At 41.3% G+C, this 22073-nt stretch overlaps 1 protein-coding gene and 1 pseudogene across 3 annotated transcripts in view; both read right to left on the reverse strand.

The window, feature by feature from the left end:
• Positions 1–21805, reverse strand: part of LOC306941530 (visual system homeobox 2-like) — a gene marked incomplete at its 5' end in the record, with an annotated part of 242961 nt that extends 221156 nt beyond the window's left edge. Inside the window, 5 exons of one of the 2 annotated variants that reach the window (XR_013792171.1) lie at positions 16530–17289; positions 18095–18275; positions 20054–20177; positions 21090–21180; positions 21373–21805. Coding sequence is in view for 1 of the 2 variants with exons in the window: in XM_079527050.1 (XP_079383176.1) it covers positions 16961–17289; positions 18095–18275; positions 20054–20177; positions 21090–21180; positions 21373–21805 (1158 nt within the window). Of the gene's footprint in view, positions 1–16238; positions 17290–18094; positions 18276–20053; positions 20178–21089; positions 21181–21372 lie in introns of those variants that run through there. The other variant, XM_079527050.1, reaches the window with a different exon arrangement.
• On the reverse strand, positions 226–15677 carry LOC306941003 (acetyl-coenzyme A synthetase 2-like, mitochondrial; annotated as a pseudogene). Its single transcript, XR_013792572.1, has 13 exons — positions 15275–15677; positions 14849–14945; positions 14517–14716; positions 13698–13873; positions 13058–13196; positions 12712–12725; positions 11668–11801; positions 10934–11025; positions 7628–7741; positions 6566–6709; positions 2488–2598; positions 1108–1171; positions 226–793 (listed from the first exon to the last, which is right to left on the reverse strand). The product of XR_013792572.1 is annotated as an acetyl-coenzyme A synthetase 2-like, mitochondrial (transcript).
• Positions 21806–22073: the final 268 nt, after the last annotated feature.

The raw sequence follows: 22073 nt of genomic DNA on the forward strand, positions 1-22073 counted from the left end.
GTCATTTGTGCATGTGGACATGGGACTTCACCGTTGACATGGAAGTTGAGTCTGTCAGGTTTTTGCCATTCCAAGGTCACCACAGTTCAGTTTCTAAGTTACAGATCAGTTTCTAAGTTTCATCAATTACTGAATTCACCGGGTCTGAATTCATTAAACCTGATTTATAGCACAGCGAATAGACAATTTAAAAGTTCACAAGGTCACAACGCGTGGCTCTGCAGAATGCAGATATGTTATTTGCAGCATGAGACACCACGCACACATTGGTACTATAAACCAAGCCTTACTGATCTAATCTGGGGACATCAGGAAATCCAACCTTTCTGGTCTCCAGTCACACTAGTGTGTGACACATGTGTCACTGTGGAGTCTGTTCCATCTGGACTTGGTTATTGTTTATTAGCCGATTTATTGGTCTGTATTCAGATGCTAATCCCGTGAATAACAAACTGCTCTGATATTAACTCTTTCATAACTGTTAATATGAGTATGAGTATCTACAGTCATCACATATTGCATTAGCAAAGTTCTAGGTACAAATTACTAGCAAAGTTCTAGGTACACATTCCAAACGGAGAGCGATCCAAAACAAGCCCACAACACTGACACGAACATTCTGTTCTCAGTTCATCACTGCTTTGTTTTTAGAAAAGATTTGAATACACCACCTGAATGAAGTCTGGACAGGCATACTTGGCAATGCTTTTAGACACCATCTCTTTCAGTTGCTGGGTCAGGACAGCCTCTTCGACTTTCACTCCCTTTTTCAGCACCACAAATGCATAGACACCTGGCAAGGCAAAGAGAGACAGCCATAAGGAATATTTACATGGTGCAACATGGGAAGAAGGTGAGGGTAGAACACAGAATGTACAGTTCTGAGTTCAAAAGATAAAATTACATTACATTTCCTTCATATTATGAAGAGCATTGGCACTTATTTTATGTACAGCTATTGGAGGATTATGCTCTAGGTCTATGAGATTGCAAAATGCTACATATTTCACACTTGGCGTCCTGCTTCCAATGGCTACATAGTATCTTGCGTTCTCAGAATGCACAGTTTTGAATAGTTGATGACACCTTTAAAAGATTTCACTTCACCTTGCCCTTTGATGTCATGTGTGTATCCTATGACCGCAGACTCAGCCACCCCAAGGCATTGGTTCTACAACAGAGGGTCAACGATACAAAATCAAGTTCAACTGTCCAACGATTTACAGGACAAATAAGTGTCTGTTTGATCTTAAAGTACTGTAAAATGCATTTACAATGATCACATTTGTACATTGTAAGAATGTACAAATGATTGCTAAAATATTGAATGCAGAACAGCATTTTCACTTTTTAGCAGTGAGTTAAGGGCAGGTTATGCCTCCTCGAGTCCTAAGTCAAGTTGTGAATGCCTGATAATCCTTAAACTGCTGGGGGTTCTTCAGTGTTTTTATTATAAGATGGTGCCCTACTAAATGAAAGTGCTGGTTTTATAAATATTTAACCAATAAGAAGTATTTAACAGCAACATTTCTGGACTTTCAGTATGAGGTTTCCAAGACAGCGACGATATGCAAGGTCACTGATTATCTGCAGGGTCATTAGCTGGGGACCAATGCTCACGGATGTTTCACGCTTTTATCCCGGATCATCTCTTAGCACAGGGTGGCAGGGATATCTCCCTGCCACACCCTACAGCTATACAGTACAGTATTCTCTCTTCAGAGGTAGTCTGGTCTCATCCAAGAAGAAAGAGACGGGCTGAGACACAGCCATTAGCGTACTTTTTCAGATTCTTCTGCTGCTTCGTTCTCCTTTGTTGCCTTCCGCAACTTGGCTCCACATTGCTATATCTGGCTGCAAAGAAATGGGGCTGATTTCCCTTGGGAAGATGAGCATCTTGCTCATTTATTTTTTCACTTATGTGCTCTGTGTGCTCCATCCCAGGCAACTCTGTGACGATGAGGTCTTTAGTGTTTTTCTTGGGAGTCTGTAGTAGACCAAAGATAGGGAGGGTCTCCCTATCCAAGGCTTGTGCATCTTGTTGGAACCCTAAACCCATCACTCTGCATTTCTCTGCTTCCCACTTCCTCTCAGTTACCACCTGGGTACCCAGGTTACAATACTCACTACCTTGTCACTGGTCATGTCTAGACTGATAGATTCATGTAATCACTTAAACTCCCATATACAACACTGTACGTCTAATAGCAAAAACATCTTGCCGACAGGCTCATAATGCAGGACAACATGACGTGACCATACAGATTTGCTATTTCTTGCTATTTTATGTATTTTCAGTGAATGTTCTTTCATTCTTGCCGAATGTTCGCTTATTATTAGTTTCCCAGAATATGGATGCTGCAGGAGTTCATGTAATGCATATCTATAAATGTGTAAGCCCAGCCATTTGGCACTTTTTGACAAAGATGAAAGCAAATTCTCAAAAAGTCGTTGAAAGATGTGCAGTTGCTCATTGACCGTACATACCACTACATCCTCCAGCTCTGCTGTTCCAATCCTGTGGCCGCTCACATTGATGACATCATCCAGACGGCCAATGATCTGGTAGTGGCCGTCCTTGGAGCGATAGGCACCGTCTAGTAGGGGAGCCTATCACTTTCCGTGATTTTGGAATGTTAATTTTTGGAGACAGGTATATCTTGATTCTTGGGGTTACCAGAATGCCAAAAAAACATGTCTCCAATTTTTTATGTCAGGTTTAGCATGTTTAATTAGCATAATTAGCTAATAAATTGTCAAAAACGGAAATGGCAATAACTTTGCTTCTAGGTAACTTATAAAGGTGATCTAAGAGTCTGAGTCCATGTTTGTGATGTCCAGAAATGCATCTGTTACCATTGTGAAGTCATACAAGCTTTCCTAATTAGCATAATTCCCATAAATTATGCAAAAACGAGGTGAACATCAGCAAATTGCTGCATGTTTTACTTTTAGTCAACTTTGAAAGCTTCTCACAGACTCCATGTGTATGTTTACAACTCCAGGAATAATTATCATCCTATGAATAAATCATGCAACCTTTTGTCTATGTAATAATTATGTAATAATCACACCAAAACCAGAAATAGCTATATTTCGTTGCTTTAAGTTAATTAATAAATGTGATCTTACAGACAGTAAGTCTGTTTGCATGTCTAGAAAATATTCTCTTTCCATAACTAGGATATGCAACCTTTCCATTATTAGCTTTATATATATATATATATATATATATATATATATATATATATATATATATATATCCCTCATAAAATAAAGAACAATATGAGAAATGGTCACAGAATTATCACATGATTTTTATTCTAATATTTACAGAAAGTTTTGAAAACACATTTAATTGAAAGGTCTTCGTCATCGTCAATCCCCAACAGATGTGCCTTGTTTACATTACCACACACCTCTAATCATCGGCCCTACACATGCACATCTCAGAGCAGTTCAAATTTTGAGATCGACAAGAACAATGTGATATGCACTGTGATTTCTTGCAGACACATTTTATCAGTTGGGTAATGGTGGCTGGGCCGTGGGTATCCCGTGTTGTGACTGGCACCAGTTGATCTCCCTCAGCCTCCCATCCATTTTTAGTTTCTGGTGGCATCTGTGGGTTAGGTACGTGGTCCTGATCCCATACCATTGCCTGATAATATGCATGGGTAATGGCTTGATTTAATGCTGCTTGTGTAGGTGGCAGCTTCTCGGCTTCTAATTGTTTCTTTGTGAATAACCTCCACCTGAGCTCATCAACATCCACAGGATTTGTACCGGGCTCGTACAGCTGGCAAACAAATGCTTCAATCTTTTTTGACAGTTGTACCCTTCCAGCTAAGAGTGTAACTGTCATAGATGGAATGGCATTGGTACAGGCAATGGGAAAGCCACCATGGATCAAGACATGTTCCCAGTAAGCTGACCACTCCGTAGCCACACTGGACAGGAAGACCAAAGAACATAGTGAGATCCATGTAGTATTTGACCGACGCCAGGGTGGAAAGCCCCGGGCCCCTACCACTTATCATGTGGAAGACAACACACCGATAGGGAAGTGTCAGAAAAACAGTTCTTGTCAGGTATCAGCACCAAAGATGAGCTGACTGTCTTATCTTGCTAAGAAAGCCCTCCAACACTTCCAGGTGAAACCCAATGTTTTTATAATCACGTCAAGGCAGGCTGTCCACTCAAACTCTATCGATGTAAAACATCTCCACAGCGTACAGGAAGAGGCTGACACAAGGATAATCCTGCACAGCCTGGATGCTGTCCGAAGAGGGGCAACACAGCTCTACATTGAGTCCCCTGACACTGATGTCTTTGTTCTTACAATACGACGGTACCATCAGCTGTGCAAGGACATCTATTTCATCACCGGTGTGGGGAACAAAAAACGTATCATCGCTGGAGCCAGTAGTGCAGGCACTGGGTAAAACGAGGACTTCAGCCTTACCAGGGTTCCATGCCGTCTCTGGAGCTGATCAGACAGCTCCAGGGAATTTAACCTGTTGGCCAGGTCTAAACAGGTGTCCTGTGGAGGTGGTATCTGCAGTTGCTACTGTATATACTATGAGCTACAAAAAGGCTCAGTTCTGACGCAGCACGTACCTAACCCACAGATGCCACCAGCAACTGAATATGGATGGGAGGCTGAGGGAGCTCAACTGGTGCCAGTCACAACACGGGATACCCACGGGCCAGCCACCATTACCCAACTGATCAAATGTGTCTGCAAGAAATCACAGTGCATATCACATTGTTCTTGTCGATCTAAAATTTGAACTGCTCTGAGATGTGCATGTGTGGGGCAGATGATTAGAGGTGTGTGGTAAGCAAGGCACATCTGTTGGGGATTGACGATGACGACGAAGATGGAGACCCTTCTATTTTCAAAACTTTCTGTAAATATTAGAATAAACAATCTGATAATTCTGTGACCATTTCCCATATTGTTCTTTCTTGCGACTGCAGGTCGCCTTTAGGAAATTATGGACGGGCCTGCCCCAAAGTTATTAGTTCTCAACAGGCCCGAAAATTAAATTAGATCTCTATATGGAGCTGACCTGTTCTGACATTCCATATGTTGATCTGACCTCATCAAACCCTGTACACTCAAGACACGCTCCATATATGGCCAGTTCAGAATACATTCCATATGTTGATCTGACCCCCCATGCCAAAGCACCAGCACTCGCCCAGCAGTCTGTCATGACCCAGGCAGATATGTTGATCTGACCCCCCATTCCAAAGCACCAGCACTCGCCCAGCCCTTTAGTGCGAGGTCGCTTCTAATATTTTCTAGACATGCAAACAGACTTACACTGTCTGTAAGATCATGCGTATTAATTAACTTAAAGCAAAGAAATACAGCTATTTCTGGTTTTGGTGTGATTATTACATAATTATTACATAGACAAAAGGTTGCATGATTTATTCATAGGATGATAATTATTCCTGGAGTTGTAAACATACACTTGAAGTCTGTGAGAAGCTTTCAAAGTTGACTAAAAGTAAAACATGCAGCAATTTGCTGATGTTCACCTCGTTTTTGCATAATGTATGGCAATTATGCTAATTAGGAAAGGTTGTATGACTTCACAATGGTAACAGATGAATATCTGGACATCACAAACATGGACTCAGACTCTTAGATCACCTTTATAAGTTACCTAGAAGCAAAGTTATTGCCATTTCCGTTTTTGACAATTTATTAGCTAATTATGCTAATTAAACATGCTAAACCTGACATAAAAAATTGGAGACATGTTTTTTTGGCATTCTGGTAACCCCAAGAATCAAGATATACCTGTCTCCAAAAATTAACATTCCAAAATCACGGGCATCAAAATTTGATTGATAGGCTCCCCTACTACTAGTAAAGAAGTAGCCTTTAGATAAAAGGAGGGAGGGAACAGCTATGAACATCCTAAAGTGAATTGTTATTGAGAAACTAGAAAGAATAACGGATGTTCGGTCTATGACACTATTTCCCAAACAGTGCGTTACAGACCCATTTTAAGGGTCACGAGTATATATTGTGTGTGTATATATATATATATATATATACCGGTATACACACACTTTACACTTTATTTAGGCCTATTATTATTATTATTTTAAGATTTTCAAAAAGTAAAAAAACGACATGTGAGTTTGTAAATCAGCTATTTGTACTAGTTTGGGTCTCGGAGGGGAGACATCACATTTCTGTTTTTGGGTCTCGAGCTAAAACGTTTGGGAACCACTGGTCTAACTAGGAGGATAAACAGACCAGGATAAGGCTGGCAGTAGGTCTAACTAGGAGGATAAACAGACCAGGATAAGGCTGGCAGTAGGTCTCTGTGAATCTCTGGTGGTCATTGTGAATGGTTAGTTGGTCTAACTAGGAGGATAAACAGACCAGGATAAGGCTGGCAGTAGGTCTCTGTGAATCTCTGGTGGTCATTGTGAATGGTTAGTTGGTCTAACTAGGAGGATAAACAGACCAGGATAAGTCTGGCAGTAGGTCTCTGTGAATCTCTGGTGGTCATTGTGAATGGTTAGTTGGTCTAACTAGGAGGATAAACAGACCAGGATAAGGCTGGCAGTAGGTCTCCGTGAATCTCTGGTGGTCATTGTGAATGGTTCGGGCCATGCCAGGCCAAGGCTGTGCAATACACAGAGCTCCAGATGTCTCATTGGCAGTCAGCTCCTTGCCCTGGATTAAAAACAACAGAAACCCAAAATAAAACGGCTATTGTCACACAGTGCTAAATGAATGCGAGTACAAAGGGACCAATTAAAAGGGAAAACATTAACGTTGAGCAGAATACATAATACTAATTTTACAATCAAATAGTGTCTACTTTGCTTTTCACCACACTGGATCATAACGGTTGCAGCAACGTAAGATCAAAGGTTAAAGTAATTAATGCAACTAAGTATTGAATATTCAGCAAGCATTTGTTTATTAATATCCCTATATGATTGGAATTGTGTCCCCCTCAATATGATTGGCCATTTGGCCAATATTGTTAATGATGAACAATGATGTTAATAATGTTCTTAATCATCTCCTTATCCAACCACTAGACTAGAGGATATTGGATATTTACTTTTTTTCTGAAATGGAAAAGGCAATAGATAGAATTGCAAGATTATTCCTTGAGAATGTTGTTCCTAATAATGGTGAGAAAGGTGTATGTGCATGTGTGGGCAGAGACAGCACTTCAACGGTCAGGCTAATCTGTGGATTTCATGAGCAAGAGCAAAAATAACTAATGAACTAATGAAAACTAATTTAAGCCCTAAATAAATAGCCAATCTGCTATTTTTGAAAAATAATAAACGAAACAATTATTCGTATTTTATTTGTTTACATAATTTTTCTGCCTCTAATTACGTGCCCAAAATGGGGATAAGGACACCCGTCAGGTTGAAAGTGGTTAATGGAGCATTTGGCACCAACGGCATGGGATGGATTGGAGGGATGGAACAATTAGGGGGGTTAAGAGTGGGACGGGTATCAAAAGTGACACAGCTGGTGCCTGTTTCATAATCCCAATCTGCCTGTTTCATAATCCCCCACCCCCTCCCGCCCACTTGCAAGGGTGGCACACAGACACCAGCACTCTACCTCACTGTCCATAAGCACCGGCCTGATGCCGAAGAACGGTCTCATGGCCATTCCTGGGAAAATCTCTGCGTCTGGCTCCGATGGCCTCGGAGCGATGCAAATGCCACCCGTCTCTAGGAACACGAGGAGGAAAAAAACGACACAGCATGTGAAACACTAATAAAATGACATAAAATAGTGCATAACAAATATTCACTACACGGCAGTGTAGTGAATGAATGTTATTGTATAAAAGGTTTCAACATTTTGACTTTCTGAATTACATTTACACTTGGCATTATGCTGTGTAGTTATAGTTAAGCAATAGTGCACATGCAAAAAAAAAAAAAAGGCTACATAAATAAGCACATCTGTGATTTCAGTTTGACCTACTGAAAAAGAGGGATATTACCTGTATGAAAAATGTAATGACAAATGCAACCTCCCAGGAGAACACAATACAGTAAATGATGGTCTGGGATGGCAGATTTGACCGGGAATGATTAAGTTACTGAACCTTAGACAGCAGAGGTCAGATGATTCTACCATTTCTATCAATGACTAGACTACTAACATGAAGAAAAAGTCAGAAAATGTCATGAATGCTGACTGAACTAAACATGAGATCAAGAGCATAAGAGATGCATGAAGGAAATAAACTGAGAGAGAGCAAGTAATGGTAAATTACAGAGCAAGCCTTTTGTAAACAAACATACTAACCTAGCATAAACCCCTCTCATTACTACAGATGTCAACAGACGAATTACGGGCATACTAAGTAAATTAAATAAAATTAGGCTTGTCTAGTTCTCAGGGACCACATTAATCCGCCTTGCGGTGTTGGCAGCAGCAGTAGAGAGGACCAGCAGAGACAACTAGGACACAGCAGACCATCCCACAATAGAGCAGACATCCCCTTTCAAATCAACTTAAGCTGACAATTCTGTGTAAACCTCCCCATAACAATATTTAAGACATAATTATCTTTCCACCTCAAAACCCTAACAGAGCACATGCCATTTTGCTGCAATACATTTGGTGTTTATTTTTTATTTTTTACATTTTGTTTTAAATATAAGTAAAACAAAATCTATGTATATAAAACATACAAAGTATAAAGCATTGGATTCCCATTTTGCCAAAGAGCTACATTTGACATTAGAAGCTACGTACAGTAGCATACCAGTCTGCTACTTGTTCCTCTTTTTTTTATCCCCCCTCCCAAAAAATATAGTGATTTGTTTGAAAGAAATTCAAATGGGTGTCTGTGGTGGTGGATGAGTGTTTTACCTCTACGCCACCCGGATACCTGCTCATTACAGATGTATGTAAGCCCACTTATGCCAACAGAAGATCAGAATCCCTGATTCCTCTCTAAATGGGCTATTTGCATCCGGATCAAGCCAATCACAATGATTAATAATGCCATTTAGTCCTAATTTGAAAGGCTCACACCACTTCAGCAAAATAACATCACATAATCCCTTTTGCTGAAGGGTATTTGGGTCATATCTGTGTCTATAATTGTAAGCTCATGATGTTTAATTATCGTGAATTAATTATACAGTAGATGACTGTTTGCATGGTTAATTAACATAATTTTGGTACATTCTGTTATTACTCAAGTGGATCTAATTTAAAGGGATTGAAAGTGAAATACATGGGGTCAATCTGATCCTATGCTCATTCACAAATTCCATTTTATTTGTGAAATCAGCTTTGATTTGTGAAACGTTGTCATACCCTATCATAAGCTACTTCATGAGAGGAATGCTCTTTATTTTACAATGACATAATAAAGTGCACTTCTGAGGGTCAGCAACCCCAAATGCTGACCCCCAAAAAACATTGGACCTGCTATTCACTACTATATGCCTGACAGCAACGAGTTTGTTGGGTGGCTTAGAACTGCTTAGGACTTGAGCTGACCACACGGTGTGGGAGATAAATGGATTGATAGGGTACAGGCAGCCACTCCAGACGGCAATAGCTGTGTTGGCAGCTATAGTCATCACTCATCGTGACATCTGTGTCCAACAGTGCACTCTCGCACTGATCAACAATTTTTGGTGTAGAGACTGTTGACTGAAAAAAGCAGCCCAAGTACAGTTGCCACTCGTGTCTTTTTTGTGGTAAAAGATGTCATACTGTTGTTAGAATGTTTCCTCTGTTGCAAAGAGAACAGTTCACATTGAGATTCAGTCCACGTCTTTTCCTTTCCTGTGGTGCTTTGAGACCAGATATTTGACATCATGATGAAAACATCTGGTTTGATTCGTGTCTAGAAGGACCAGAAAGATTCCAAGTGAGGATGTGTGTAGTATGATTATACTGTGTGTGTGTGTGTGTGTGTGTGTGTGTGTGTGTGTGTGTGTGTGTGTGTGTGTGTGTGTGTGTGTGTGTGTGTGTGTGTGTGTGTGTGTGTGTGTGTGTGTGTGTGTGTGTGTGTGTGTGTGTGTGTGTGTGTGTGTGTGTGTGTGTGTGTGCGCGCGCACATGCATGTGTCCTCTTCTGTATATTGTACAGTGTGCGTACAGTACACAATGCACACTCGCATACAGCAAGAGATTGGTCAGCGCAGGCAAACACCCACCCAAGGAATATTATATAACCATTCTTGGAGGGAGGTACTAGACTAGACTCCCCTTTAAGACAGACTGGTGGTCCATTTTCCTGCATGCATACGTGGCTTTATTTCATGTCAAAAGAGCTCATGCACACACAGCATTCCTTTACATAGAGGCTGTGCGTATGCTAGAACAGATGCAATCGATGGCACACAGAGCAGACCCATCGGAATCATTCTTGCACATAAAGGTGCAGTATCCATTTAGAACAGTCTAGTGGTAGTCTTTATTATTTAGTCTTTATTATGAAGTGGGCATTGTCAATGGATAACACTCATTGATTTGCATTTACAGTAGCCAATAGGAAGAGGTTATCACGTGGCGGTAAGGTGACAAGTTTTCCCCCTTCTTCCGGGAATGGATCAGAGTGGGATGTATTTGGGCCAAACACATGAACGAGTACCGTGTGTGCGTGCACTGCGAGCGAGTCATGAACGAGCGCCGCCGTTGTTGTGTATTGGCTCGGCCGCCTCGCCGCGTTCATGTGATTGGCCGCTCGAGCTGCAGTACCTACTTTCGGCAATCGTGTCTTATTCGCTTCAGTGTTTCCTCTCTGTGACGTCTCTATTAATATATTGTCTAAGGTCCCGTCCCACTTGTCCAACACAAGCGATATACTTATACTTATGTCCCACAAATGAACAGTTTGGATTTGGTTACTATTGGTTCACAAGTACATTCAGATGAATGCAATCAAAACCGTCAGCCACCAGGTGTCCACCACAGGGCAGCGTTTGTCTCCCACCACTCTATGGTACCACTCCCACGCCTCAGTGTTTATGGGCTCTCCCACTGGTGAAAAAAAAAACACAATATCTAATGGCATGTTGATTGAATACTAATCCTATTGTAATTATGGTTTGTTGTTTCTGTTTTGCCTTTGAGCCAAATGCAAAGAGATGGCTTAACAAAATGTTAAAACTATTTCTGTAGAAGTCATCACGATTGAATGGGTTAGTTTAGTTTAGAATGTGGATTTTACGCCAAGCTCTGCCTATTTCTTGTACGCTACCATTGGAGTGTGTGCGTGTGCGTGCGTGCGTGAGAGATCCACTGTCACACGTGTGTTGTTCTTGGAGTCAGCTGGACATTGCAGTGGGCGCTGAGCATGTGCATGACAAAGGCATGTCGACATACAAGCCTGGCTTGACCTCCAGTGATAGTATGTAAGCATGTGTGCTTGTCCTGTTGAGTTGATAATCTTATAGAAATTATGCCAAAATCTGAATCCCAACTGGACTGCACTGTTGTACAGTATGTTTTGATTGTAGATGTAGTAGTAAGTAGCCTTGCCGAGCTATAAACATAGCAAAACAAGCATAGGAATAATGTGTGTATAGTACAAAGTATACTTTGTGATGGTCCTACTGTACGTATGTGTGCATGATGAATATTTTAGGCACTGGTCAGTGGTCTTCATAGCAGTCATCATACCAGAGCCCAGAGTTTTGAGGGTGGAGCGGTCATACTTCTGCACCCACTGGTCTCCATACTTGAGCAGCAGGCGGATAGCTGTCGGAGCCCCATAAAACTGGTTGATCTTCAGTCTCTCCACCATCTCCCAGTACCTTCCTTAGAATAAGTCAACACATGTATGCACAAACCACTAAAATCATCAGTGTTAAGTTAACCAAATGTACACATTAACCACATAACTAAATCAGAAATAAGGTGACCCAAATCGAAGTTGAAAGTGCCTGGACTAACATTGTGTAAGGCAATAATCCTCATCACTGAGAGTAACTAAAACAAGGCATGTAATTTAAGATTCCTATGTATACAAAAGGTGCTATGTTTAGAATGGAAGGGATTGGTCAGTTCAAGGGCAAGTACAGTTATTCACTGGGCAAGAAATAAATTCACAGCTCTCTACAGTAGAGAGCTGCATGTCAAAAAATAACTTCAGCAATCAGCTGTGTGTTAACTCTGAAACTGTACCTTTTCAATTCTAAGGGGGGGAGGGGGGGTCAAAAGAGCCTTTGAGTCAAAAGCGTACAGTATCTAGTGTAAATTAATAGGAATAAAATGTCATAGTATTATTGTTACTTAGAAACAATAGTTGTTTTTCCCCCTCTTGCAACACCAGCACAAAATAAGCAAGCAAAACTCTTTCAATAAGGAATAAGTCAGACTGTAAAAATGACCTTTCAAATTCGAAGACATACTAGTTCATAGTTAAGAGGTCACAGACACGTCATTAGAACAGAATACATGACAACAAAATTTATATTATTCTTATTTGAATTTACAATAGAGTGACATTATTTTGTAGGCCAACCTGCAAGTTACCACCATGGGTTAATTTTGCTGATTCCCAAATGGATTTTTTTGCATTGGGTTTTGGATAAATGAAGACAATAAGCTCTTTTGCAAATTATATTTGATATTGATGTTGAAAAATGTTAGTCAATGAGACTGTGATTAGGCTGACACCTATTTGGAGTCATAAAACTGTATGGCTGTAATAGAAGATCTCACAGGTTGATCTTACTCTGTTCCCATGTGGATCCCGAGATCCACATGATTATAATTTCTAACACACAGCAGTTTTTAAAAAAGCACATGGCTTTAACATTCAGGGATGCGATAGTAACGGCAATAATTTATATACTGTAATACCGGAAACTATGAAACTCCCTTATCTTAATTCAACAACACGTATGGTAATGAATTGGAAAGCCAGCGATGGAACCCATTGTGAACAACATTATTGGGTCTATAAACTATATCGCTGCCAACTGTGCCCAGGGAATATTTTTCTGCCAGATTGGTCTGGTTTCCAGGCTAATAAAGTGTATTTATTGTAGGACCTGATTGGTCTTACCCTGTGTGTGAGTGATGCATACAGCAGATAGGACTAGGCCTTTAGGTTTCCCTGTGCTGCCTGATGTGTCAAGGAGGAATAACACATCCTCACTGTCCATGGCAGCAGGCTCACACACCACATCCTCCCTCAGCATCTCCTGCAGGGACATAATATACAATACATATAATATCTCTGCTGTCGGGAAGAAACCACTTTCAGGAAATTACGAAAACCTTATATTTTGAAAACAAAGCAATACTGCCCCATCAAAGTTTGTGCTGTGACTTTATACAGTATATTGTCAATACTAGAGGTAATTGTCCGGTTTTGGTTTTGTCCGAAGCGCTTTTGACTACTTTTCCTTGGTTCAATAGTTTTCTAAACAACACACAGACGTAAAGGGTGTTCAATAGAACTGATTTATGTTTTTTATCTAAAACCTCAAAAATGGAGTTAGGTGGTTACCTCCCGACAGCAACGATATATAAAATAGTATGTCCATGGCCCATTGGCATACAACTTTACAGACTCATTTAGAAAACACTGCTTTGATATCAGGGCATAACGCTTACACTGCAGTAGACGGCGTATACACCACAGCTGGCGCTGCATTAGTGCACTAATGGATTTCTACTTACGTGCTAAATATCTATCTCACCTCCTCCATGGGGACATCTCTGTCTGTCATGCTGACTGGATTCTGGGTTCTCATTGCCACAAACACCTGCTTCACCGAGGGGCAGCTCTGGACGGCCATGTCCACCGTCCTCTTCAGCTCTGTGACCTTGCCCCCTCGTACCCCTTGGTTAACTGTGATGACTACACTGGACTGGGCTGGAAATGGCATCATAAGAGTTTTAAGGAAGAGAAGGCAGTAAAAGTCTAAATTTAATTTAAAGAAAATGAGTACCATCAACATGGTTCACATTTCTTCTGCTTGTAGATCAGCTATTTTCATTTTGTTTTATCGTTCATTAATCGTAATCGAGGCAAAGGTTTTTAATAATGGTGATATTGATTTAAAGTCATGTCACCTAGACCTGTGGTAGAGGAGGCTGAAAAAACTGCCAAAATGAACACGCACATCTATGTACCTACTAGGTTGGGTGCTGGATCAAATATAGTCACAAATCAAGAAATGAAAGAAATCCGCACACCATTTTCTGCTCCCGGATTTGTTTTACTGTGGTAACGTTTCGGGCCGCAGCCCTTCCTCAGACCTTCCTGAGTCTGAGGAACTAGGAGCAGAAAATGGTGTGCGGATTTCTTTCATTTCTTGAAATGTCACCTCCTACGGTTTTAAAGACGTGTTTTAAAAAATGTGCCCACTCCTATTGATCAGCCTAGCTGTAGGCTATATACCACATGCATGTGGGGTGTTTTATTATATGTTCCATGATCATTTACAGGAGAAAATGTTTGTATTTCGTCCACTTGAAGAAGTCATCGGTCACATCTTCCCTCCCTGCAGCCTCACCGTCTCTGATGCGGTCCGCAAGGGCCTCAGCACTGAACCCTGCGAACACCACGTTGTGGGCAGCGCCCACACGGGCACAGGCCAACATGGACGCCACAGCCAGCGGGCAAGGTGGCATGTAGAGGGTGACACAGTCCCCTCGCTGCACCCCCTGCCTCTTTAACAGGTTGCCCACGCGACATGTCAGTTCCAGCAGCTGCCTGTAGAAAAAACATGACCAAACTGCAGTGTATGCAAATGTAACGTTGGAGCGCTGAAAGAAGCACAGTGCCATAAGAACTAATGTTAAAATAATTTCCAGACACTTTGAAGACATATTCTAACTTGCTGACCTGTAGGTAACCTTGACCTCTGTTCCTGGTTCATCTCGTTCCCAGATAAGAGCTATTCTCTCTGGACAGGTGTGAACATGCCGGTCCAGGCAGTTGACTGTGTGTATGAACATGGCACACACACACACACACACTGTTTTTTTGTTTTTTTTACAGTAAATCTCATTTTTCTGAGACTAAATTAGCTCATGGTCTTTTGCACGTCATTGTATTGTGAATGGCTTCAGAGATAATCTGGGTGAACATTTTATAGGCTACTTTGTTGAAAGACCCCCCCCCCCCCCAAAAAAAAAAATAATAGAGAGAGAGAGAGAGAGCGAGCGAGCGAGAGCGCGCGCGCCACAGAAATTAATAGTCTATATTTTAATGAATTAATAGACTACTATTATTAATGTACAGGTATTGTAAGGCGAAAGGCAATCTTACCGGAGACGTTCAATTTCCCTCCCACAAACCAATTAATCTTGCCTTGACTCAAGTCACAATCCTGGGTGGAGTGAAAGGGACGTATCCAAGAGAGTCTCTGACTCGCCAGAGTACCCCAGAAGTCTCCACTGTCGCTAATTGAGAACTCATGAAGTCCCGAATGGTCGCTCACTCCTTGAAATCCAACTGCTTCGGGCATGCATGCCGCGATATTGTGGTGGTGGTGTTTAGACAAGAGATGGCAATTAGCGACGCGTCCTTTTAAATAAGTAAACAGAGACTTCATGGATGTGCGTCTAAGCGACCACATGATTTTGATCAGGATCCGTCATATGAAACTAAATACGAGTTTAAAGCATTTTACGCTCATCCAGAAATAACACTTTATTGACTTATGTAACACGAAAACATTTTGCTGGTGGTAAGACGCTTCTAAAATTGTGGAACTACAAAACTCAGTCAAAAGTCTGAGAGAGAGAGAGGGAGGGGGGGGGGGCGGGGGGAGATTAAGCAGAAAGGGCTGTTAAAGGGCTGCACACACTGCAGGCTATTGTTTGCCGACAAATATATTGTGTCCTGCAAACTTAAAAACGTAAAAATAGCCTACAGGCAGAATTTCACTAATGCGATCAAAGTGAATTATGTAGCTAATAAAGATGCATGTGGGTATATCAAAGCTTTTATCACAGATCATGACTATAACAAAACCAATAGGCTATCTATTTCCAATATTAAGCCAATAACTATGATAAATAAACAGGCTATGAATATAAATACAGATCTTAAATTATTAGTAAAAGACAAACAGATTATTCCTGTTCAACTGTACACATTGAGTTTTATTTTCATTATGTACAATTCAATATGCACAGATAGGGTTGTTGGTGCATCATGTTATTTGATATCATAGATATAGGCATTTATTATACATTTTAATCCCCCCACACACACACACACACACACACACAGTCACACACGCACACACACCTGTCATTTGCATAAAAGTATAGCTGCCTTGGTACAAAATTGTGAGATTAAGCAATGAAAAATATATACATAACTTTATGTAACTCAATTTTAAAGGTGTAGAGAGTGATTTTCTTTTGTTAAAATATGTGTTAAATAGGCCTAGCTCTATAGTCTGATAGCAATAATTGATATTTTTTTAAGAGGGGTCTCCCTGTCTTTCCAGCTCTTTAGTAAACACAGCATTTTTAGGTTGGGATACCAATTGTATCCAATCAGGAGAAAGAACTCATACATAGGCTACACTGCAGGATAGGCTACAGGTTTTGAAGTGATGACAAAGAAATACGAATACAGATTTTATACTATATGGGCCACTAATAGTCATTATACATTTTAAGCTGTTAAATGGATACTCTCTCCATTCAATTGGCAACCCATGAAATGTACTTTCTGTTTATTATAGAGATGAAGAGGAGACCCCTGTTACTGAGGATAGACACTCAATGATTACTATTTCAATGTAGAACATTAACCTTTTCACACAAAGAAACCTTTTGTTTTAATAACCAAAAAATAATATATCACTTACACTAGGTCTTTAATGTTATAAATGTGAGGGAACAACTACTGAGCCTCATTTCTATACATAATTTCATACATAGAAGGTGCTGTCACAAAATAATATAGGCCATAAAAAGTTTTTAAAGGTAGCCATTTTCAGTGAGACTTCTCCATCTCTCCTGTCTTTTGTTCTGTACGTGTTTCCTCCGTTTCCTCTTTATCTTTTGCGCGGCCATTCTCTATTTCCCCTGAAACTGTCCCCAGCATCTTAGCGCTGTGCTCCTGGGCCTTTGCCCTGAGTGCAGCAATGCTGTTCTCCCTCAGTTCCTCCTTAGAAAAGGGTGATCTGGTGGCGTCCGTCCTCTGCCTCTCTTCCTCCTGCTCTATCTCTCGCTCAAACGTATTCTCCCCAGCAGGTGGTTGGATGCTGTTGGGTTTTCCAGGGGATGTGTGGGTGGGGGTATCCATGGACTTCTTGTGCATACCTTAGGGAACAATCATTGATTCCATTTAGAGCTAGCCAGAAATTAGAATTTGAAATCCCATATAGGACTGCTAATGTAGCGTGTAACGTGCCCCCCCTTTATGGGGAACCAAACATCTATACTGCTCAAGCAAAGGGAATTCCCCCTTGAACAAGTGAGATATTTGGCTTCTGGTTTTCAGGCAGGTATCTGCTTCATTCATTCGCCAGGAAAGCTGATCCCTGCAGTCAAGCCCTCAATGTAATCTGGATGCAACTCTATTGATCCTTACATGTTTAAAAATAGCCCTTGTGAAGCTGTAGGTGGACTAATGCTTGCTTTGACCATCTCTGACAAAGATGTGGCAGCAGCACTCTCATAATCAACAACATTGCAAGAATGGTAGAGGGAAAGAATGAATGAACGGGCAAGAAAGGGAACGGGCGATGAGAGGGAGAGTGATTCTGTTATTCAATTACAGTCACCTAATTGATTCAAAGTAATCAATTGACATGTGTCGAAAGAGCATGTTTGATCTAATCTGTCCTGATGAAGTAGGATTATCATCGTATCGACTACCACCCAGTTATTGACATGGTGACACTTTTATTGGCTCCTAACAAGAACCATGCTTAGCCCCATGTCCCCTCCTGAACACCCACCTCCATTTGTAATCCCTATTCCCTTGAAGAATAAAAAACATATTCAGGATTACAACGTTTTACTGAGCAATTGCTTTTCCCCCGTGGACATCTGCATATGTTAAAACATTTATTACAAAAATCTACATTTCAAGCAAATGCGAAAGCATTCTGCAGTAACTCACCGAGTAACCATGGAGCGCAAGAGTCCATGATGCCATCCTTGGCTGACTTGAGGATGGACTCAGGAAGAGGGATGGAGTGGCGAACCATAGCTCCATATAGGCCATACTCTGCCATCACACTGCTGCGGCCCCAACACTTCTCTCTCTTCCTCCATTTAGCCCTGCGGTTCTGGAACCACACCTAAGAGAATACACATGGACAATATAGGATGATGATGATTACTATTAGGAACTGTGGAATGATACTTCATAGGAACAAAATATCAAATGATTTCAGTTGAAGCCTCTGACTGAACCAAAAGGAAATGGGTGAATGATTTTTTACAAGTGAGATAGTTGTGTTATACTCACTTTGGATAGCTGCACAAATATCTTGATCATAAACAATAAAGCAGCACACAGTAACATTGTGATGGGTCTATTTTAAGTCTGCAGGCTTGGAGTAAAATAATAAACGACAAAAGCTGCTCTTGCAATGGGAACATGTAGTATTGATAACTACAGTGGATGCCCTTCATCCTTTATTCTAATGTTATATTTTTCTTATCTTATACAGCTACAGTATAAATAAAAGACTTTCAGTTTCATCATACATTTATAGTTTTCTGACCTATACGTTATGAAGCTAAAGTGTGTGTGTGTGTGTGTGTGTGTGTGTGTGTGTGTGTGTGTGTGTGTGTGTGTGTGTGTGTGTGTGTGTGTGTGTGTGTGTGTGTGTGTGTGTGTGTGTGTGTGTGTGTGTGTGTGTGTGTGTGTGTGTGTGTGTGTGTGTGTGTGTGTGTGTGTGCCCGCATGCTCGCATATGCATGCATGATTGTTATATCATCCCTCCTTCTTGCGCTTCAAAAGCCAGGATTGATTTCCACCAAGTAAGGCCTCCTAATAGCCAGAAAGCTTGTGAATATGGATGAGGGAGTAGCGGAGATGAGCATGGCTAAGGCGTCAGGTGGGATGAGATTGGTTGTGTGTGTGTGTGTGTGTGTGTGTGTGTGTGTGTGTGTGTGTGTGTGTGTGTGTGTGTGTGTGTGTGTGTGTGTGTGTGTGTGTGTGTGTGGCACACAGACATGAAATTAAAAACGATCAAAGCACAGGCTGGAAAGCTATATGCAGGTAGATCTGATGATAACCTCCCTCATAAAAGATGGGTCTCAGATGATTGTTTCCGTCAGCACACTGTGTGCGTGTGTGTGTGTGTGTGTGTGTGTGTTTGCGTGCGTGCGTGCGTGCGTGCGTGCATGTGTGTGAGGCGTTGCCAGAGAGAGGTGACCCCAGGGGCGGGGAGGCTGATTGAAAAATAAGTTAATTTCCACAGCTGATCGATGAGCGACAGGCGCTCAAATATCACGGGAAATTAAATGGCTTATAGCAGGCCAGTTGAGCCCTCTCCTCACCCATTGACCCGTGCTAATTAATTTCCATGTAGGCCTATCATTTGATTTTGGGGATCCTATGTGTCTCCCATACATGGAAAACGGCAGCAAGTTCCCCTGAGCTAACTAATTACACTATGGATATATTGGTTATTAATTTGAAAGTATCTGTGGTCAAATGGTTGCTGCAGGTATACTGGTGCAGTATGCAATATATTGTCCATCTCTGTCATTATTTGCTGATATTCAATTCAATTGTTTTTTTGCTTTTTTGCTCATATCTGCCAAATTTCTTTTTTGTGTGCATAGAATGATTTTGGTGCAAACTGAATTTGAAAGAAGCAGGTATAGAAAGCACACTTAATTTAACTGGAGTCAATGGAAAGGGACACAAGCCTATAAGTGGAAAAATGCATGTCTGAAAAAGCTTTTTGGTGCATTTGTATAATGCGCAGTATTAAATGTAAGAGCTGGACAATTCAGTCAAATGAACGTGCACGAGCACACACACACACACACACACACACACACACACACACACACACACACACACACACACACACACACACACACACACACACACACACACCTGTATCCTGTCTTCTGGCAGTTCAGTCTTCATGGACAGCATTTCTCGAGCATATACATCAGGGTAGTGAGCTTCATTAAATGCTTTCTCCAACTCTTCCAGTTGGTAAGATGTGAAAATGGTTCTACAAACAGTCGGAAAAACCAATATGAGTACATGTTCAATGTGATACAACACTTTATTTTCTTTCTTATTCGATATTGGGACATGCTTTTGCATACTAAATTTAAAGTTTTATTTTTAAATTAAATCCTTAAAAAAACACATGCAGGAGAAAATTGTTCAATATTTGTATTGCTATCCCCTAGCAATATTAATAGGCTAATAATAATAATATGAATAATAATAATCTGTATTGCCTAATTACATTGGTCTGTATGTTGTATTTATGTTGTTCTGAAGTTTAAAATGCATGCTTTAAAATAATTTCGATGTCAGTCAGTCTGAGGAAGGCGTCACAGCAGCACTTGCAGGTGGCTGAGTGACCGTGGCATAACAAATCTTTCAACTGGAGCCTAAGCTACAGTGTATAGAGCGTTCTCTCTCTCTCTTTTTTGTTCTCGTTAAAAAGAATATCAGGCAAATTATTTTAAATAAGGGACATGAGAGGAACACCCTTGAGATTTCTCATAAATAGCTATAGGCCTATATAGGGCTACAGCTAACAGGCGTTGTGGAAATGCTCTTTTCAACGCACGCACATACGAACCCCTTCAAAGTTTTTATTTTTAATAGCGCTCAATCCCCCGCCCCCTTTCTAAAAACGATTTATATATAGTAATCAGCTGTATGTTTTTATAAAAGTAGCATAAGTCGGGTAGGCCTATATGGCATATATAGGTAATTATTATAGGACAGCCAGGTTTGATGGGATCTGGGGTGTATAGGCGGCGGCCTAAGCTAAAACTATAATAATAATAATAATAATAATAAAATAGCACGAATGCCACGAAACGATAATAATTAAAAAGGATCGTAAATATGGCAGCTTGTCATTAAAATAGGCTACATGAACATCTACCAGTTTTCTATTTACCTGTGTCTCCTTTTCTTTCTTTTCTTGCTGTGGCTCAATGCTGATTTAGAGAATTTGTTGTCGTTGGGAGATAGGCTTACATCATCAGAATCTGGTAAGAAACAACCGTGATCATGCAGTGAAAAATCAGAAAACAAATATAGGCCTGTGATTCATTGGAAAAAAGTTACAAATATACATACATTTAGCCTGCTGCTGACGAACAGGCTATAAAAATAGACTTGGATATAGCCGATATATCCTTGTTTGATTTTAGGATTTTTGCATGCCAGAGGATATTTACCAGAGCTGGCAGAGTGGTTCGCATCCATCGGACCTTGGATTGCCCTGTTGAGCGGCTGCAGGTGAACATTTTGCGCCTCTGACAACACCTCGAGAAAGGCGGGCTGGCTGTAAAACGAGTGTATGCCTCCTGGTCCTATTAAACCCATGCCATGAAGTCCGACACCCCCGTGGCCGAGGGCTGACCTCGCCGCCAGCAGGTGCGCCCTGGGCGGCAGAGGTTCCAGCGGGCGTCTCGGGGCCGCGGGCGGCTCCTTATTCAGCCCGAGGATCTCATGAATTCCGAAGCCCGTGCACCTGTGCGTCGTGGTGGTGGTGGCGCCCATCTTCGAGGGCGGTTGCGGTTGCGTTCCCTCGTGGTTTGCGGGTGGTGGTGAAGCCATTTTATGCTTATTCACAGATTCTGAAAGCACAGTGCCTTCTTTCCCTGTCATGGCAATGGAATTCCCTGATTAGTTTTCACCCCCGGAAAAAAAAGAGAGCCGTATAGTCCCCTGTGCAATCACCAGTGTTGTTGTGCTCTCCCTCTCTGCAGAAATGGGGCTCTTTATCCAACAGGTTCGCCCGTGGCATGGGGGCAGCTGCAGTCAGCCAATCACAGAGGGTAGAGACCTGCATGCGCCGGATTCTCCACATCATGCTATACAACCGAGGTAGGTACCGAAAGTTTCCATGCGTCCGTGTGTGTGTGTGTGTGTGTGT

Source organism: Electrona antarctica (genome assembly GCF_951216825.1).
Source record: "Electrona antarctica genome assembly, chromosome: 17".
NCBI classification, from domain to species: domain Eukaryota; kingdom Metazoa; phylum Chordata; class Actinopteri; order Myctophiformes; family Myctophidae; genus Electrona; species Electrona antarctica.